At 40.8% G+C, this 18,443-nt stretch overlaps 1 protein-coding gene across 1 annotated transcript in view; it reads left to right on the top strand.

Moving 5' to 3' along the window:
- The first annotated feature begins 12,419 nt into the window (after positions 1–12,419).
- Positions 12,420–18,443, top strand: part of syt1a (synaptotagmin Ia) — a 36,484-nt gene continuing 30,460 nt past the window's right edge. The window contains exon 1 of the mRNA XM_034526334.1: positions 12,420–12,588. Coding sequence (XP_034382225.1) covers positions 12,420–12,588 — 169 coding nt within the window. The remainder of the gene's footprint in view (positions 12,589–18,443) is intronic.

Below are 18,443 nucleotides of genomic sequence, written 5' to 3'. Positions count from 1 at the left end.
CCTTAGTTGTTTTTCTCCTGTCTGCTTGGAAAAAGCAAAGAGCAGTAAAACCGTAACAGCAACAACTGCATAGGACACCTGGGTAAGCATGGAGGCAGTGAGCATATTGTCCAATTTCTACCCTCTGTTTACCACCAAACATCCATCTTAGTGCTCCATCTCTCTATTGCACAGCAGACTGTAGTATCTAAGAGCAATTTCAACCCAATTTGGTGGGCTGTCATGACACTGATGCCAATCTACCGACTTGATGCTCACAGGAACAGAAATCTCTTTGATGCTATCAAGTTTGTCTGTCAATTGTGTGCCATATGTTGGTTTCTGCAGCTAAAACCCAACACCACCCTCTGCTTGTACCCCTCATCTGAGCTATGAGGATGAGATATATCAAAGCACTAGAAATAAATGTGTGAGAGACACATCTGTCTCTTTCCTCGCCGCGCCACTGGAGCTTTTCTCAACCTGAAGTCACGGTGATAACGGCGGCATGCAAATGAGAGTCGCTCCCAAAACGGGTGGGGGGGGGGGGGAGAATTCACAACTCGCGCTAGATGGCAGACGATAAGCTGAAATGATTGTTGACCAAAAATGCCAGTTTATTTCAACGTCTCCCTTTACAATGTTATCTATCGAGCTGGCGCCACTGTCAATGAGTTCAGTCTCACTCGTCGTGTCACCCTCTGCACTGTGGAGGATGATTTAGGGAGGCTGTTGTGTTAAATGACAGTGCCGGTGAGATCCCATCTGATAGCTCACTCTGGTTCAATGATGGAAAACGATAGCATCTTTTTATGTTGCCGCCTCTCCAAAAAAGGTCAAATTTCTATTCACTAGATATTCATCAGGTGCTTTTTGACGTACATTTTTTTCACTTTGTGCTGAGCTAGATTAATCATTTGTGATAATTATTGAGCTAGTTGGACATTGGCCGGCATGCTGCTTTCCAAACAAAGTGCGTGGGTGGAAACGCTGTGAGAGGCTGTAGGCGCCTCTAAAAAGGCTTTTTTTTTTAATGGACGTACAAGGAGAAAGGGAAAGCAACAGACACAATGAGGAGGTGCATGAATTTAGGGAAACGTCAGGATTGTGAAAGCGAGCATGTGAAAGCATTCGTGTCCCGATCATCTCATTGGGCTCCGCCACTCTCCACTGTTATTTCTGAAGCTGAATATTTTTTTTTTTTTTTTGTCACCTTCCTTTCACACGCTCGCATCGCACCTTTATGGGATTAGGAACCTGTCAGCTTTGTGTGTACGTGTGATGGTGTGTATAAAAAAAAAAAAAAAAAAAAGGGGTTTAGAGATCCTTGTGACTCAAATGTGAAATCAGACCACCGATCTGTTGCAAGTGTCAATTTGATTCAGGAAGTGGGTGTTTGTGGGGTTTTTTTTCTTCCGTCGCTCAGTCGAATGCTGATGTTTGGTGACCTGAAATTCTCCCCCAACTCAAAAGGGTTCTGATGTATTTTCGGCCCCTCGGCATAAACTCTTAAAACTCACACGGCCGTGCAAGTTAACGTAATTCAGGCCATCGCCTCGTAGTAAACGTAAAAACGACGGCGCATATTCATTGACTTACTCACAATGGTGCTCAGCAATTCCTTTTTTTTTTTCCAGCCGGTCCATGGCGACATCATCAGTAAACTGCACACACACTCCACTCTCTAAACAGAATTAAAAGGTCAGCTGCCAAGTGTCCTGGAAAGAGCACTTGAAGGTCCGTCTGTTTGAGAACAGCTGCGGGAACGTGTCTTTTTGACATGGACGGGATGGGAAATAAAAATGTTTTTAAATTTAGGCCACGACAACAGACCAGAGAAACCGACTAACGGGCAACAAGGAAGAACAGGTTACTTCCTCTTGGTGGAGATTTACGCAAAAGAGTTTTGTTTTTTTAAATGTGGAGACCTACACCTGAGGTGATTTATGACCCCTTGGTATTCTAAACTGAGTTGACGCCTTCACGCAGTAATTACCTTTCCAGATTATTTGCCTTGATAAACCGTGTCAGTTGTGATATCTGTGGCTGAGTCCTTCTGGGGAGAGAGGTGTGAAGGAGTGGGCGGGAAGAAGAAGAATACGACGGAGGCTGGAAGCTAAATAAAATGAAAGTAGCAAGGCATTTATTTTATTTTGTTCCTGAGATAAAGCACTCAAAAACATTCAATTCATTCTATTCACAACGTTGATATACAGATATTTTGAGATTAGATTATTGTAGGTATTAGCAGCAGAGTCCTAGACTCCGTGGATTACATCTATTGCCCCGCTTCAGGGTTAGTCTCGCTCATTGACCACGAAAACCCCGTCTCTCACTTTGTGCCTCTCCCAGTTTGTCTCAGAGCCAGTGGTTGCCGGGCAGATTTCCCTGAAGGGTGACCCTGTGGTTGAGCTACTGGCCTCCCTTTTATCTGTGTGACTCACCTACCAGTAGTCCCACCATGGCCCCCTGGCCTGGCCTCCCACATCAGCCTGATGCCAACAGACAGGACTCCCCAGGCGCTGTTGTATTAGCCCTGGTCCTCAACCACCTCCCCGCGCCCCCCCCCCCCCCCCCCCCCCCCCCCCACACTCTAGCCTCACAGCCAACTAAGCACGCAACCAGGGCTAAAGGTCGCTAAATGTGGGAGGTGTTTTTTAAAGTCCTCTAAACTGTATCTGCCAACGTAATAGAAAACAGAACAAGTTAGCCGGCCAACTGAAGTGTTTGATCCTTGTTAAATAAAGACTGGGGCCGAGAAACAGTGGACCATTACAGCAGTTACTGAGCGAGTCTTTTGTGAGTAATGGATCTGTGATGGCCACTTCGAAGCTAAATGCTCAAATAAAAAGAGAGAGAGAGAGCCTTACAATCTTTTCTCAACACTTTTCTGGTATTGATGTGTACACTTTTCTCATGATTGTTGAAGTTTTTGGTCAAAGTGATGTTTTTCTGATGTGATTCTTAAATTAGTACTACATCAGGTAGTGTCGTACTCATTGGTAAACCATTACATCTTTCCTCACAATAATAGTGTTGAACAAAGCTTTTTTTCTTTGTGAACACATTGTGCTATAAATTCTTCACAATTCCCAATAAAAGTCCCTTGTTTTTTTGTGAATTAAACGTTGTTTTTTTTTTTTAAAGCAGCAAAATCGCAACATTTTGTGTTTAACACGATTCAAACAGCGAATCTCGGAGCTCACAGACTTCACAGTTTATACGTCAAGACTTGAGCGAATGACACACATCACATCGACAAGTCGAGCGGTGTAACCTTGGCCGTTGACGCTCAAATGAAAATCGAGATATCCTCTAAGGCCACAATAGTTTGCAGTATTCAAATCATGGCGACATCATTTAATGCCAGAGTTAGCATCTGAATATACAACCTCAGTGGGTCTCTCTCCGCCCTCCTCTCTACTCCCCAGTCTACCCTTTAGCCTCTGAAAGACCCATTTTCCAGTGGGTGGGCGATGTTTGTCGTATAAATACACTGAACCATCAACTCCGGCAGTGTGTCAGTCCTCCGCTGTGTGAGGAACAAGGGAAGATGATAAGAGCTGCTGAGATCTTTCTCTCCGGCAAACAACAAGGCTACTTTTTCTTACTTTGCTCACTGCTTTGGAAGCAGTAATTGAAAATGGGGTAATCTCTGTGGCTTAATAGAGCTGTCCTGCCCTTGCTGCAAAGCGGGGTTAATAACTTTTTCCAGTTCCATTACCCCGTGGGATTGGCTTCAGGTGAGTAAAGAGGCTGCACTGGACAAGGGGAAGTGGTCACGGGGGCCTCCTCGGCCTCCTCTTATCTCTGTTCACTGCAGGAAGCTCACCTAACAATCACTTACGTGACTTATTATATACAAAGGAAACTCCCCCCTTGTGTGTACGTGTGTGTGACCACAATGTCTGGAAATACTAACCGGACGAGAACGACTGTGGTGAATACTTTTGACTGACAGCCAGTAATTAACGTACCAGTTCACTAACTTCTGTCCTCCTCAAACACAACGTTTAGTTGCATCGTTTTCTGCCTGCAACAGTACTTTGGAGTTTTTTCTTAGAAATGTATTGGGCTAAATTGGTTTGATATTTGACCTGCATCGATAGCAAATGGTTTGACGATGGATGATTGGTGACTTTTGTGTCTTGAGAGTGAACAAAGATTTTAAAGCCTCGAGTTTGGCGTTGTGTCCGTCGCATTTATTTGTTATTTTTGCGACCACAATTGGTGACACGAGAGGATGCCACTGCGTACAAACCCAAACGCTGAATAAGACATTTTTAAGTGATCACAATGACCTTTTCATGAACTGAAAACACGCTGTGAATGGGTTAGTTTTAAGACGATAACACAAACAACTCCCGATGCCCCTGTTAGCCACCTGTCATCACAAGGTAGCCACGCCCTAAAGCGTACCCTGATTTATGGTCTATTTGACTCTAAATGGGACCGTGATTTACTAAATGAACATCATGACTTAATCTTATGTTTACAATGTATAATGATGTAATAAATCGAGTGAGAAGTGTGGTCATTTTCTCATAGACTTCTATACAATCTGACTTTTCTTAGATTTTGCTACCTAGATGACTCTTTAGTTACATTTATATGCACGAGTATACCAGCTCTTGGCTCACACTGTACTGAAGCTCTTAGAGTAAATGCATGGTTGCTATTAAGAAACCAATTGCAAAGAACTAACCCAGACATGAATGAAGAGACTCAAACCCTTTGTATTATTATTGAACTATTTAAAAAGTAAAGTGAGTGCAGAATGTAAAATACAGCAGTGAACAGAATGAAATGCAAACGCTGCATTAATAGATGGCATTGATGACTAAGACACACTAAGTTCCCACAAGACAGACATTTAATTTAATAGAGATCACATGAATCATAACTGTTGGATAATGAAATGGTCTGTAAAGCATTTCATTACTTTTGAATGTATTATTAATTTGTTATTAAGTCATCTTAATACATGAATATCTGTTGAATATCTCCCAAGTTCAATACCTAATGGTAATAGTTTGATGTGGCACTTTATTATGCATGCAAACACAAGCTTTAATTCGCTTCCAGTTTATTTTGTGTAATTTATTGTAATTACACAGTTCGCGTTCCCTTCGGATCAAAGACGTGTCCTTGCTATGATTATTAGTGTGTCTTGACGATTACTTTAAACATCAGGAATTCCCATAGTTTCCACCTGCGAATGGTTTAACATCTCTTAGCAACTGTTCACCGGTAAATAGTTAAGTGTCGGGAAGCACATAATATGACTTCATTAGCATTTAATTATTATGAAGGGAATATGAACCACTGGTTCTGGATTCAAATCAAATGTGTGCACGTATTTCTGGCTCCTGTATGTGCCTAAGACTAAAGAGCAGAGTCTTTGTTTACTTGTTTATTCAAAGCGCTTCCCTAATGATCCCTGCATGCGGATGCATTTGCGACTCTCACGACCGCCTTTTGATTTCGTCTTTTCCGCAACAATTACGCCACTCGTTGGTCTCCTCCTGTTTAAAAAGTTTTTAAAAAAAACACTTCCCTTTTATAAGTCCATTTGAATTAAATCGTTATATTTTTACTCGTTACATTTTTATGATTTGAGAGCAGCTTTGTGACAGTGGTTGTTTCTGTTTATCTATTTTTCTTTTTTTTGTATATTATATTCATTCTTAAGTCTCCATAAATATACAGACTCTTTCACTCAGGAAGTGTTAGAACAAACATATACTGGCAGATAATGGTTTTAAACACATATGCTTCTAACCATGTTGTACATGTAGATGATAAGCTTTCTCATATTTTACTGTGCCGTCTCTGCATACGTGTGATAATTTGGTTAGAATTCGGTTGACACATAACAACTGTCACATCGTTTTGTTATGATTAGCAGATAATTCTTGATAAAATGGGTTTAATTTGTGATTTACTGGGTGATTAACTCACGAAACCCAATAAAATGACAAGAGGGTTGTGTTATTGGCAAAAGGCCTCACGCCTGTGTGTCTTGCTCTCCTTACTCTACCACACGGCCGAGCTGTGGTCTGTGAAATATATAGAATTTGATGACGAAATGGAAGCATTACTCCGAGGTGAGGCTGACTTTTTGGCAGCTTTATCACTTCGTCTAACAGCGTGAACCCGGCTCACTGAGAAAAGCCAAAACTGGAACCAGTGGGGAGCAGAGCGATCCGCATGATACCAACACGGTGCCCCAATCTGGACTCAAGAAATGTGTTTACGTGTTACCATGTTAGCTATTATTCTAGCCATTGTAATGGTCATGTTATTATTTCTACAAATGCCCGGATTGGGAAGACAAAAAAAAATCCATTAGTCAAGGGGGTAAAAAAAAAACATTAAAGCATGATAGAGGAGATAGCAGGAAGGGTATAAGGAGGTAGAGAGTGAAGGAGCTGACCCAGTTAGAGGGGGGAGAGAGAGAAAGATGGAGAGAGAGAGAGAGAGAGGTGATTGGAGGGAGCTGAGTGCCAGGCTCGCTCCTGCATTGGGGACCCGTTGGGCCATCTGGCGGCCCTGTAATTGGGTTGGGGTTTTGCACCTGAGTGGCACACCTCCAAAGAGATGGTTGGAGCAAAAAAAACAAGAAACAAGCGGCGTCGTGAAGGTGGTAATGACTGTGAAAGTTGACAATAGGTTACATGTAGATCAACTCATGCCCTAGTTTCTCCTCAATTTACATTCATCTTTTGTATCAAATTAGCTTGTATTGCTCAAAGGGTTACAATGTGGGAAAATCCGATGTCATTGGATTGGAAAGGACACGCTGCAGTCTGACTGTGAGAGCAAAGTGTGGCCATTTTGTGCGACAGCAACAGTATTTAAAGCTGTCTTCCAAGTGGGTCATAATAGTGACCGTGCAGATATTGACACCTGCGTTGCAGTGGATATATAGTATGATTACAGGCTGCAGCGAAAGAAAGAAAGAAAGAAATAAAGAAAGGGAAGAAGGTCAACAAGGCTCTCAGGTTTTCCATAAACTCTTCAAAGCCTGCTGCGAACTACTGCAGACAACGGAGCTCATACGGAAGTTGTCATCTTATCCTTGAAGGGGCAAGTAGTCATTAAGGTGCAAATATGAGCTGAATTAATGTTTCATTTTTTGCCAGCGATGTGAGGCCCGTCGAGAGAGGCATAACACGCCTCGCGGGTGGTCCTCCCGACACATACGGCTCACATTTGGAAGTCTCCCGTTTGACATTTCGATTCGGAGCTCGAGAAGCATCCGCCTCCCACAATCCAAAGGAAAAAGGATGTGATTCAAAAAGCTTTGAACGTTATTTAATTTTTTCAGACGCACGTCTCAATTTGAAAGGGCTCCAATTCACAGGAATGGTGTCGTTTGCATAAAAATGTGCATCCACCGCCTGCTGAATTCTTCATGCTCTATTATTTGTCTTCTCAAAATGTCGCGCCCTGTGTGTTACACATCCTTGTACAAGCATTGGGAAGCCATCATATTTACATTTTTTTTGGGGGGAGTCTCTTAAACCAGACATGAGCTCACTTGGAAATATTGAGCGAAAGCCTATGTGCAAGCCCCCCCGTCACGGCATGATCAATTATGTTACTATAGAGGAAGCCTCCCACATGCACTCTGCGGAGCATCATTGTGCTCCGTAAAAGTCCTCGCCTGTGTTGAAGTATCTCTGTCATTGCCTCTCAATGGCTCAGCCCCCACACCAACCTTGGAGCATTTCAAAGGGAGGCCAAGGGGAGGCTGAGTGAACATGGACATGCGTAGGTGTCCACGCAACAACAAAAGGGGGTTGAGAGGGCCGAGCTAACCAATGGCTGCTTCCTCCACAGCGGCAGAAGTTTCATACGTGAAGATAAATTATCTCTATTGCTCAGATTATAGTTATTTTTAAACTAGTTGCTGCATTTTTCTTTTTTCTTCTTCTCTCTCCTCTGAAGTATTTTTGCAGCAGCAGCTAACTCCATGACAAGTCTTGAACATGCCTGTTGCTGACAAAGAGGATGTTAAACAAGTGTTAAGCTAAGTGTTAAAGTCACAGCTGGAGGATGCATGGATGTCATGCTGTTGCAGTATTTAGAGAAGCAGCAGCCGGGGTACATGAAGTGATCGTGAATACCTTCAGAAGGGCTTTTGTTACAAATACAAATCAAGCATCATATTTACAAGTATCACCGTGGTGAAAATATAATTAATATGATATATATATATAAAAGAAAACTTGGGTGGCACCACATGGACACAATTGAAGCAATGGAAAATTCAAAGGACATGAAAACTGAATAAGGAGATGAATGCCAATTATCAACCATTACTTACATGTAGGATAATTAAACGAGGCCATGTGTCACTGTCATTCTCCACTGGTTTATTACTGTAATGTGTCTGTATGGTTTGGAGTGAACATCAGAGAAGATGAAATAGGACAAATTGTTGAAATGACGAGCTTCAGGGAACATTACAATACAATTACACGAAATAGCATGCCTTGGTAATTAAGATTACAACCACAACATCTACATGTGCGAGAGATCTTCAAGGCCGCAAACTAGTCATTTGAAGGGATTGAGTATGTTTACCTGTTGTTTAACCTATAAGCTCCTTATCACGTCAATTGTGTAAATACTGTTGACTTTACATGTAATCTTTCAACATGTAACAACTGAACAATTAGCAATTAAGTGTGGTTGCAAGAGGTGCAAAACAATTAACTTTCATCCTGAACCAGTGATTCATATCAGCGTCGCTTCCTGGCTACGTTCTAAACAGTGCAAATGATTTACAGAGTTATGACATCACTGATCATACAGCATGTTTTTTTTGAAATCTTGCAGTCATTTGTTTCTCTTGGCAACAGCTGCCTCTGACAGCCCTTCCCATTGCCAATTATATATTGTATACACGTGTATTCATTCATGAAGTTTGCATCACCATTCTGAAGGGTTTCTTGTCTCTCCATGTTTCATCATTCTCTTCAAACGACAAAGATTAAACTGCACTGACATCATTCTTACTAATTTGCTATTTATAGGATTAGATGCGTGTGATCCAATCATTCCAAGTCCAGATGTCAACATTTATTGAAATGTTTTTATTCAATGAAATATTCGGCTTCAATCCGTATCTGTTAGGTGGTCAAAAAAAAAGCTCTCTTTGTTGATTTAATACAAAATTACTCATTTAATCCAATGATTAAATCATTTAAATTGAGAATTTAAAAATGATTTGTAGGGTATTGAAATAGGATGACAGGCATTCAATGGAAGCTCAATTGAAGCTCCGAATGTATACAGAAAAATGACATTTGATACCCGAGTATCTCCAGCTACTCATGGAGCAGCGTTTCTTTTTGAGTCAAAACTTTATCGCCAAAATAGTCTGTACATGCAACCTGTCCAACCGGTTGGAGCGGCTAAGCCTGTGCCAGGATATGATCCTGCATCGGCTTTTTTTGGCAAACACCACCATGCTTTGCTGCGAGCCCGGTGCCAAAACATCAGCAGCAGCCTGAGATCTTGCCCCAAAATCAACAAAAGTGTTCTTTTAAGATTTGGTGCAGATCATCAGACTCATTTTTGTCTCCCCTGTATAACCTGGAGGATGGACGTTGTATCAAAGTCTCTCTAATTATGGAGATTCTTATCCGTTTGTATGGTCTTCTTATAGTTGGGACGTATGAATCTGGTAATTATATGAACTTTTCCACTCAGGAAACCAAGAAAGATAACTGTATTTAGTGAGTCACCTTTCCTGGATGTATTGAACCTTTTGGACGATTATACAGACTGAACATCGTTCTCCATAAACCTGTGGTGGAACACTATAACTACATGTTTGACGTCATTGCTGGTCATTTACTTTTAAATCCATGGTGCTGTCCATGGTGCTGACTGGGATGTTGTTGTGTGATATTTGCAGTGTGCATTAGTGTCCATTAATGGCCCTCATGTCATGTTGCTATATGCTTGCTAATACCCCCCCCCCCCCCACACACACAAAAAAAAAAACTGACATCTGTTAATACCACTTTCCCAGTTTTTAGTCCAAGTTTGATGTCAATGGAGCATCAGTTCTTCAACATAGTTTGAATCCTCTTATAGTTGTCGCTGGCAGAGATAAACTAGATTTTATGAAAACAGGGTTGTGGGCTGGTTGTCAGACAATCGGCTGGGAAATCATGAAGAGTACAGAGAATGAGAAATGATCCTCCCTCCCACATCAACTACAGTCAGAGCTAAGTAAACAAGGGACTACGCTAGTGCACGACTACTCAGTGAAGCTGCGAGTTTCCGGTTTATCTGATTTTATATATGACCTGAAATGCAAACAGGTGTTGCACCAAAGTGCTTCTTAAAGACTGATACATGAAGTGTATGCTTGAAAATATGTGCAAGAAATAAACGGGAAGCCACGTTAGGAGTGATGTGGTCTTGTTTCTTGGACCATTAATAACCGCTGCAGCTCTTTGTATTGTTGTTGTTGTAAACAGGAAATGGTAGCCTGAGAAATACCGAGGTAGAGGGAAGCTTTTAATCAGTACGACATCAGCTTTTGTGTGGATGAATTCAGGAGAATGAAACCCCCAACGGACGTTTCCAGATGCAGCTAAACTGTATCCGACAAGCACATATAGGAAAGACACTTCATATCTCTGCTGTAATTCAGACAAAATTGCCTCGCTGCTTTTGGAAAACCTCATTTTATACAATCGGGGAAACATGAATTGGATTTCCGCTCTCTGAAGCTTTTCTTTTCTTTGGTATCTTTTAAAGATAATTGTTAGGATGATTTTTCATCACATTTTGAGCTGCGCTCTTTGAGGAAACAGATATCATTAGAGGCTTTTCTGAGGATAACATTTAGATTTTTCAATTACATTACACACCCTTTAAAAGAGTTTTTTTGGCGACGCCAGTGAAATAAACCTCATGAAACAATACTATGATTGGAAAATGCAAGTTTAATGAGGACTGTACCAACCTCCACTGTGTGTACTGGTGGAAACACTTTACAACTGTATGCCATTATCCTCTTTGATTGCAATGGCGACGGAGCCAAATTACAACCTGCACAGAAAGAGTGGACAATAAATAGTTCTTGCAGTAGATTTGTCATGGTGATGCAGCCTTTCTCTACAGTTGTGTGTCATGATACTAAGTCATACACAGCACTGGAAGAACAAAGAAAGATGCCAGTGTTTTCCTTAAAAAACACTTCATTTTCATACAAATTACATACTGGAAGGATAGTGTATATATATCCTCAGCATGAAAGGCGTCGGTAATACAAATACTTTTTTTCCACCGTTTGCTTTAAACTCTTTTGCTTATAGAGCTGAAACAAAAAAATTAATTATTTTTGATAAACCATCAAGCCTTTTAATGATACCAGCTTCTCAAGTGTGAGGTTTTGCTGCTTTTTTTTTGTCATGTATAATAGAATATTAAAACTCTTTGGGTTTTCGAACCGCTGGTCAGACAAATCAAGAAACTTGAAGCTCTTGGAAATGGACAAAAAAAAAAAAAAAATACTTAAAACACATATAAACTTTTGAAATTCATTGTTTTTAGAACATCCGTTGCAGGCCTGATGGCTTAGAACTGTATGTGTTTGTACAACAATCAACAGACATTTACTGTATGGAGTACACACTGACTGCTGGTACTTCTATCACCTGGTACCCAGCTGTAAGATATCGTATGTGACTTTATTATTTGTTTTTCATGAAACAGTATTGAAGCTTCATTTCAACCAACCACCCGCAGTGACAGTGATGTAACAACCAACATGCTGCTATATAATGGAGCTTAAAGCGTTGCACATGCATGGACACATGACTATCCACACATAAAGTACACACACACACACACACACACACACACACTCTGTTTGACAAGACACATTGTTTCCTTCTTCCCGCTGACAAAAGACCTCCATCCTAAGTAAATACACCTGCTGTGTACAAAGAGCACGGTGTGATAAGATAGTGGGCGAGCAATCTTCTGTGCTCCGCAACATTATTTACTGTACCGTACTTGTTTCGCTTGACTTCTAAAAAGCCTCGAATTTAAATTAAGCCAGTAGCAGTACTGAGATGTGCTGCCCGTGTTATACGAGAGTAATAAATAACCATTTTATCTCTGCTCTGTGATGCTAATCTGGAGTTTAAGCAATGAGTGAGTAGCTTTGTTCTGAATTCGGCGTGCTGGCCAATTCATTCTGGACCACAGCTGATGTTTACCCAGGCTGAGCCAGCAGCTGCTCACACGGTCTGCGTCAACTCAGTCAACTGACAAGGCTCTGACACGCATCTGTCACAGCACGGTGGGGGGGGGGGGGTAATAAAAAATAATCTAACCGAGTCTGTTTTTGTCTTTCCTCTTCCTTCAATCGTCCAGCATCTGCCTGGCTGCCCAGCGTCGTCACGATGAGCGAGAGTCGAAGGGAAGCGTTGGCGGCGGCGGTGCCCGAGCCCACCACCGCCTTCTCCTCCACGGCCGGCTCCAACACCACCAACATGGCCGGCACCGGCGAGAAGGACGAGGCCTTTTCCAAGCTGAAGGACAAGTTCATGAATGAGCTGAACAAAATCCCGTGTGAGTAGGTTTACAGGGATTTCTCAGTGGGACATTTGTAGAGATGAAACGGGAAGAGCGACTTCTTTGATTACTCAACTTTATTCATTTTGATTCATTATTTTCAGTAAAGATGCCTAAAATATTCTTTGCTGTAGTCTTTTCTTTCTTTTTTTTCTCTCTCCCTGAGACTCAAACATAAAATAAAATATAAAAGATGAAACAATTATGGAGATCCATTCTCTAGGTCTGATATTGATTGTTTTCTCTTCTCTGTTCATGACTAGACTTTTTATTATTTTTCATCCGTCATAACCGGCTTTAATCTCACATGCACTCTTAATAAAAGGTTATGTGTTAGTAATGTAAATTAGAAGAAAACCTTCTTGTTCGCTTTCCGTCCTTCAGACGTGTTGTCGTGGTGCGGTTGGTATAAAACTGGTATTGGAAGAACTACAGCGGATAGGCACAAAGATTACAGGCATGGTGAACCACCCAAAAAAGCCCCAAAATAGAAAAGTCTCAGAATTCAAACACAAAGACATGATTGCATTGAATATTCAAAAAATATCTATTCAGAAAGAAAAGGGGGAAAAAGCACTAGTTTGCAGGCTTTACACCTTTTCGTGAAGGTTGTTTTTCAGTCACCGCGCCACAACATGTGACGTGTCCATAATTACACTCACTCTGATTGGAAACCATTCAATCCATTCAGTGTGATTCTCGAGTAGCCATGACTCAAAAATGTTCAGATGTGCGTGAACTTTTGCTGACGTCAGACGTCCTCAGCTTTGATAACAGATCTTCAATGAATGAGGTGAACACATTATTCTTATTATATCTTTCATGTTGTTGCTCGAGTCAACAACAAATTCAAGAGTTTCGTGCACTGAACGGTTCGGATGGAATTGACTTAATGAAGTGGAGGATAAACATCTGGCAACAATAAGTCAAGTGTTTGACATGAGAAAATGATAAATTATGCGTAACTGGCTTTATTATTTGCTGTTAGATTTTGAGTTTTTCTATCTCACGGTGTCTTCATTTCCACATAATAAAACACATCCTTCCCTTTTATCACCAATAATTCCAACCAACAACTTTGACTAGAGAAATGTGCAGTATTAAGTACAGAACATAATGTGGTCGCCATTGTGTCATCCGGGAGGATGAAAACAAACAACTGCATTTAGCAGAAAGCTAACCATAACTATATCAGCATGCTCCTGTGGAAGTTATTCTCGTGAAAAGGAGAAGCAGTATTTCTTCAGCAAAGACACAAAATGACCCCACCAGAGGTTTAGTAGTGCATGAACACAATCCTCATTCAACAGAGGACGGTTTATTTGGACTAGGGTTCATATTTACAAAATAAAGTACCTTTTATTTATATTCCGATAACTCGTGGTGAGAGAGGTTGGAGAGGTCGTTGTCCCCTTTTGGAGCAGTCTTGCTAATGCATTGCTATTTCTACTAAAATTTATCCCAAGCCTGACAACCTTTGCACATCATCTTGAGAAGAACAAGAGTCATTACTTCTTCTACATTTTGACATTGTAATCTTTTTTTATACCCTGGGCAGAAACCATTTTTGAGAGGTTCTCAAAAAAAAAGAAAGCAAAAAAAAAAAAAAAAGCTGTCCGCTATAGTGAGTTTTAAATGACTTTTTCTTCTCACCTCATCCCCTCAATCAAACGCAGCGTTTACTCCCCGGTGCTGGCGATGAACGCCCCAAGTCTGGTTTACTCCGTGGAATATCGATACGGTCTGGAGTCAGTCAACAAGGAATATGCAAGAGAAGAAGCTGCAGGCTCAGCTTGTTGCTGCTGCAGAAGGTTTTCTTGTGGGGGGCTTATATCCCAGTTTAAGCTCCGCAGGCTTTGAGGTCCCATGAGGCTGTCAGACTGGCCAAACTTGCTGCAGAATGTCTGTCCATCAGGATCTGCAGGACATATCTTTGAGCCGGGGATTTGGCCTCAGCTGCTGGCTGATGGCTCGAGCATCCCCAATAAAAAACAGCCGCCTTTATCGCAGCCTTTCTACATTTACTGAGTTTGCTTCTTTTTTTTTTCAATTTCAATCTTGCAAGGAAAAGTCCCAAAAATATGTTCGCATGCATATTTCATCCAGTTATCTCACCTATTCTGCATTCCAGTTTTGTGAGGTATGTTGCTATACGAGACAGTTGTGTTTAGCTAACTACATTTATTTTAGGACAGCAGTTTAAACTATTAAAACATACACAGAAAAAAAAAAACTTTCCTCTGGCTTGAGATAAAATAGAATAAAAGCAAAGAAGTTTTCCTAAACTAAGACAACATTACAGAGTCATTCATTCAATACATCCACAACATGGAACCATAAGGGACCTTACGTATTTGACCAGAATATAATAACCGAGGACGGCACCAAATCCTCACAAACTAAATTAAATAACAATTAAAAAAGTAGAGAAAAGCACCCACGACAGGGATGGAAATCAGAGGCAATAAATGGTCATTAAAATGTATCAACACGATTGTGTGTACAATAATTCCTTTAACACAAAAGCAGCCATCTAATCAATTTGTGAATGATCCATCCACAGAAACATGAGCACACACACACACACACACACACACACACACTGAGGTCTGACTTTGTAATCACACTAAACCATATTGTGACTTTCGAGCAAAGAGGTTGCCTCAAAGGAAACCAGCGTATTGAATTTCTTCGTACGTTATTTAAACACCCGAGGCTTTACTTCCCGATAACAATTAACCTCTGAGCACAGAAGCTGTTTGATCCATGACTGTTGCTTCCACCAGCCGTTACTCCAAATAACACAGACAAGCCATTGACATTTCAGGAAAATAAATCTTTTTTGTTGTTGTTTGTTTTAATCAGCGACTTTCTGCTTTTAGGCAGCCAAAGGCACTCACAAACATTTGAATAGCTCCAAAAAGGTTTAATTAAAAGATATATATTTCCCTCTAGGGCAGCAATCTGTCATAATTAATCAATTTTCAATTCAGTTTAATTTTCGAAAAAATTCCGGCAACAGGACTGATCTTTCTGACTTTTTTTTACTGCATATCTTTTGGTGGGTGACGGACACGAGCGTCATACAGCTGATGGTTGCAGCTAAAAAATATGGTCGAATAAGAAAGAGCTGAAAGAAAAACAGGAAAAGATACATCAGAGCTTTCAATGTGTCTCAACTTGACTTTGTGGCTGCTCGCAGACAGCAGAGTTTGGGAAAGGGGGATTACAGCGGTGGATCAGCGGAGCCAATCGTCTCCGCCCGCCTGCTGCTATGGCGACAAGCCAAACGGCCGCCCGGTCTCTGCCCTCGTTTTTGCAAAAAGTTTTCCATCTCTGAACACTCAGGAATAGCTGAGAATAAATGTTGTTGTACATTGCTTTTTGGGCGTAAATGCTGAAGGCTATTGGAATATCAACGTCCTTATGCGTATGGAGAGGTGAAGCCTCCAAACCAAACCAATGGAAATATTTAAATTAAGAATTGAATGGCAATTGATCCAATAGTTCATCCTCCTTATGCCGGAGCCAGAAGAACATTCTAGTGATCACCAAAGTCAGTAGGATTCATCCTCCAGGGATCAGGAATGTCTGGACAATATTGAATAGAAATCCATCCAATCCACATTATTAAACTGCTTCACGCTTCTTTGTGCACCCAAAAAAAAAAGACCAGTTCTATCTGGTGTCATCGGTTGCTGTAAATCCACCTCCTGCAACTGTTAATGTAGTCGGTGTCACTTCAACTCCGGATTTCTTGCCGATGCGTCTACATGTTCTGATAATAATCTCAATAATCGACAAAAATAGATCTTTATGGAGGACAGTTTCCAGGATCGTCAGTACTTACGAGATGCTCCCTGCTGCAGACGTATTGTTGGCTTAAACAAGCCACAGCGGGGAAAGGGCGCGGACACAGTGTTGCTCTCGTGAGCGTAACGAGATTTAATGTCAAGGTTAATTGACCAACAGGGTCCTGCCACATTGGATTAGTGTGGGCTGCTGAAAGTGGATATATAACGCAGATGCAATATTACCCACACGCGTAAATGCATCCATCAAACTCTATCCAGTTCATAAAAGCTTTTTGTCAAGTGTAAAGTGCGATATATTAGCAGGGATGGAGCGGCGGAGCAGAGACATCTTATGGCGCTGGCATCAATCTTCATAACATTCATTTAAAAAGTATCCATTAATGTAAGTGACAAGCTAATGCTGATCCCAGTCGATATGAATTAATACTTTTCTTGAAAAGATGCACACTCTCAGTACAAGCTTCTCTCAGTAGCTTCTGACTAGATATTTATAATGGAAATGATAGATGGAGGTAGATGATGTAGATGTTTTTTTTAATCCTCTGAGCGCCTCAATGAGTCCTCATCGATGTCGGATACAATAAATTCCCAGCAAACACTCAATGCAGAGACTTCATTAGTTTGGCCGTAATGCACTGAAATGGTTGTTTTCCAAGTTAAATCCAATTAATTTAAAATACTAATAAAGGATAATTCATGTTTGAGTTGTTGCCATCATTTCCATTAGTAACACTTTGTCCTAGACAACTGTGGGCGAAATGCATTTCATGTGATGTAAATGTGTATAATGGATGATCTGCATTTTTCTCAGTATGTCACAGTCCCACAATATTGTAGGAATGACTCAAATACCTACATGTGCATTATTGCTTTCCTTTTTCTTACTGTATGTATATGGAGTGACACAAAACGTCAAAAAATAAGATCTGATGAGCTCTTGTCAGAGAAACCAAACCCAGAACTGTGCACCAAAGACAAAATCAGTCGTGCCCGAGGTTTTGTGACAAATTATATGTTCTATTCTACTGAATATAGATCTGGCATTATTCAGTGGGATTTATTCTTCTACTGGTATACCAGAAACCACTAAAATGACAAAGTAATATATATATATATATATATATATATATATATATATATATATATATATATATATATATATATATTACTTTGTCATTTCAATGACAGTCATTTCAATGACAGTCCTTAAAAGAACCGTTGAGCTTTGAGGAACAGCAAACGTGGATTTCATCATGCACGACCCTCCCATTAGAGGAACTCAATTTTCCTTGACATGAACAAGAGATAAGTGCAGGGAGTTGAAGTGCAGCGTGCACGCTGCCAATACTATATCTCTCGGCCTCTCTTTCACTTTTTTGTCTCTTTCTCTCTCTCATTTAGGAGAAGACACTCACACAATGCAGTTAATCAGAGGATGCTCTTATTGCTTTTTGAGACTCAGGTTTCTTTTAATGAAGGAGCACAGAAGTGCCTTTCACTGGAAGACGCACGTGTGATGACTAAGATAAGGGTCTGGGTTCCTGCACTGTTTGGCTAAATGGCATTCCGTCAGACGTCGTGAGCTTTGATGAAATGCCAGCATGAGTGCAGAGTGACGTGAGCATTTCAGGGGGTTGTGGGAGATGTACGTTAATCAGAGCTTCTATTTGGTTTCAGGTGATTCTTATCCATTAAAGGACCGTCCGCTTACGTCATCTTGTGTTTGCATGTGTTTATGCGACGTTGCATGTGTGTTTATGAGCTGTTCCAGAGCTAAGATGTGCCGCAGTCTGCTCAGAGGTATGAGACACAAATGCTCCTGTTTCGTCCAAGGTTGGAGGTGTTCCTTCCTTAAAAGTTCAGAAAAACAAACAGACTTTGAAGTGAAGTTCTGGCTTCATCTCCAGTCATAATCTAATCCCATCTAATAGTTAATACATCATTAAGTTCAGCTTTATGAGTCAGTTATAAGCATTTAAAAAAGAAAATAATCTAGTTCTAGAATAACATCTGGAAAGCATCTGGACTAAAATCAAA

This window comes from Cyclopterus lumpus, chromosome 23 (assembly GCF_009769545.1).
Source record: "Cyclopterus lumpus isolate fCycLum1 chromosome 23, fCycLum1.pri, whole genome shotgun sequence".
Lineage (NCBI taxonomy): Eukaryota > Metazoa > Chordata > Actinopteri > Perciformes > Cyclopteridae > Cyclopterus > Cyclopterus lumpus.
This window is presented reverse-complemented; position numbering and strand designations above follow the sequence as displayed.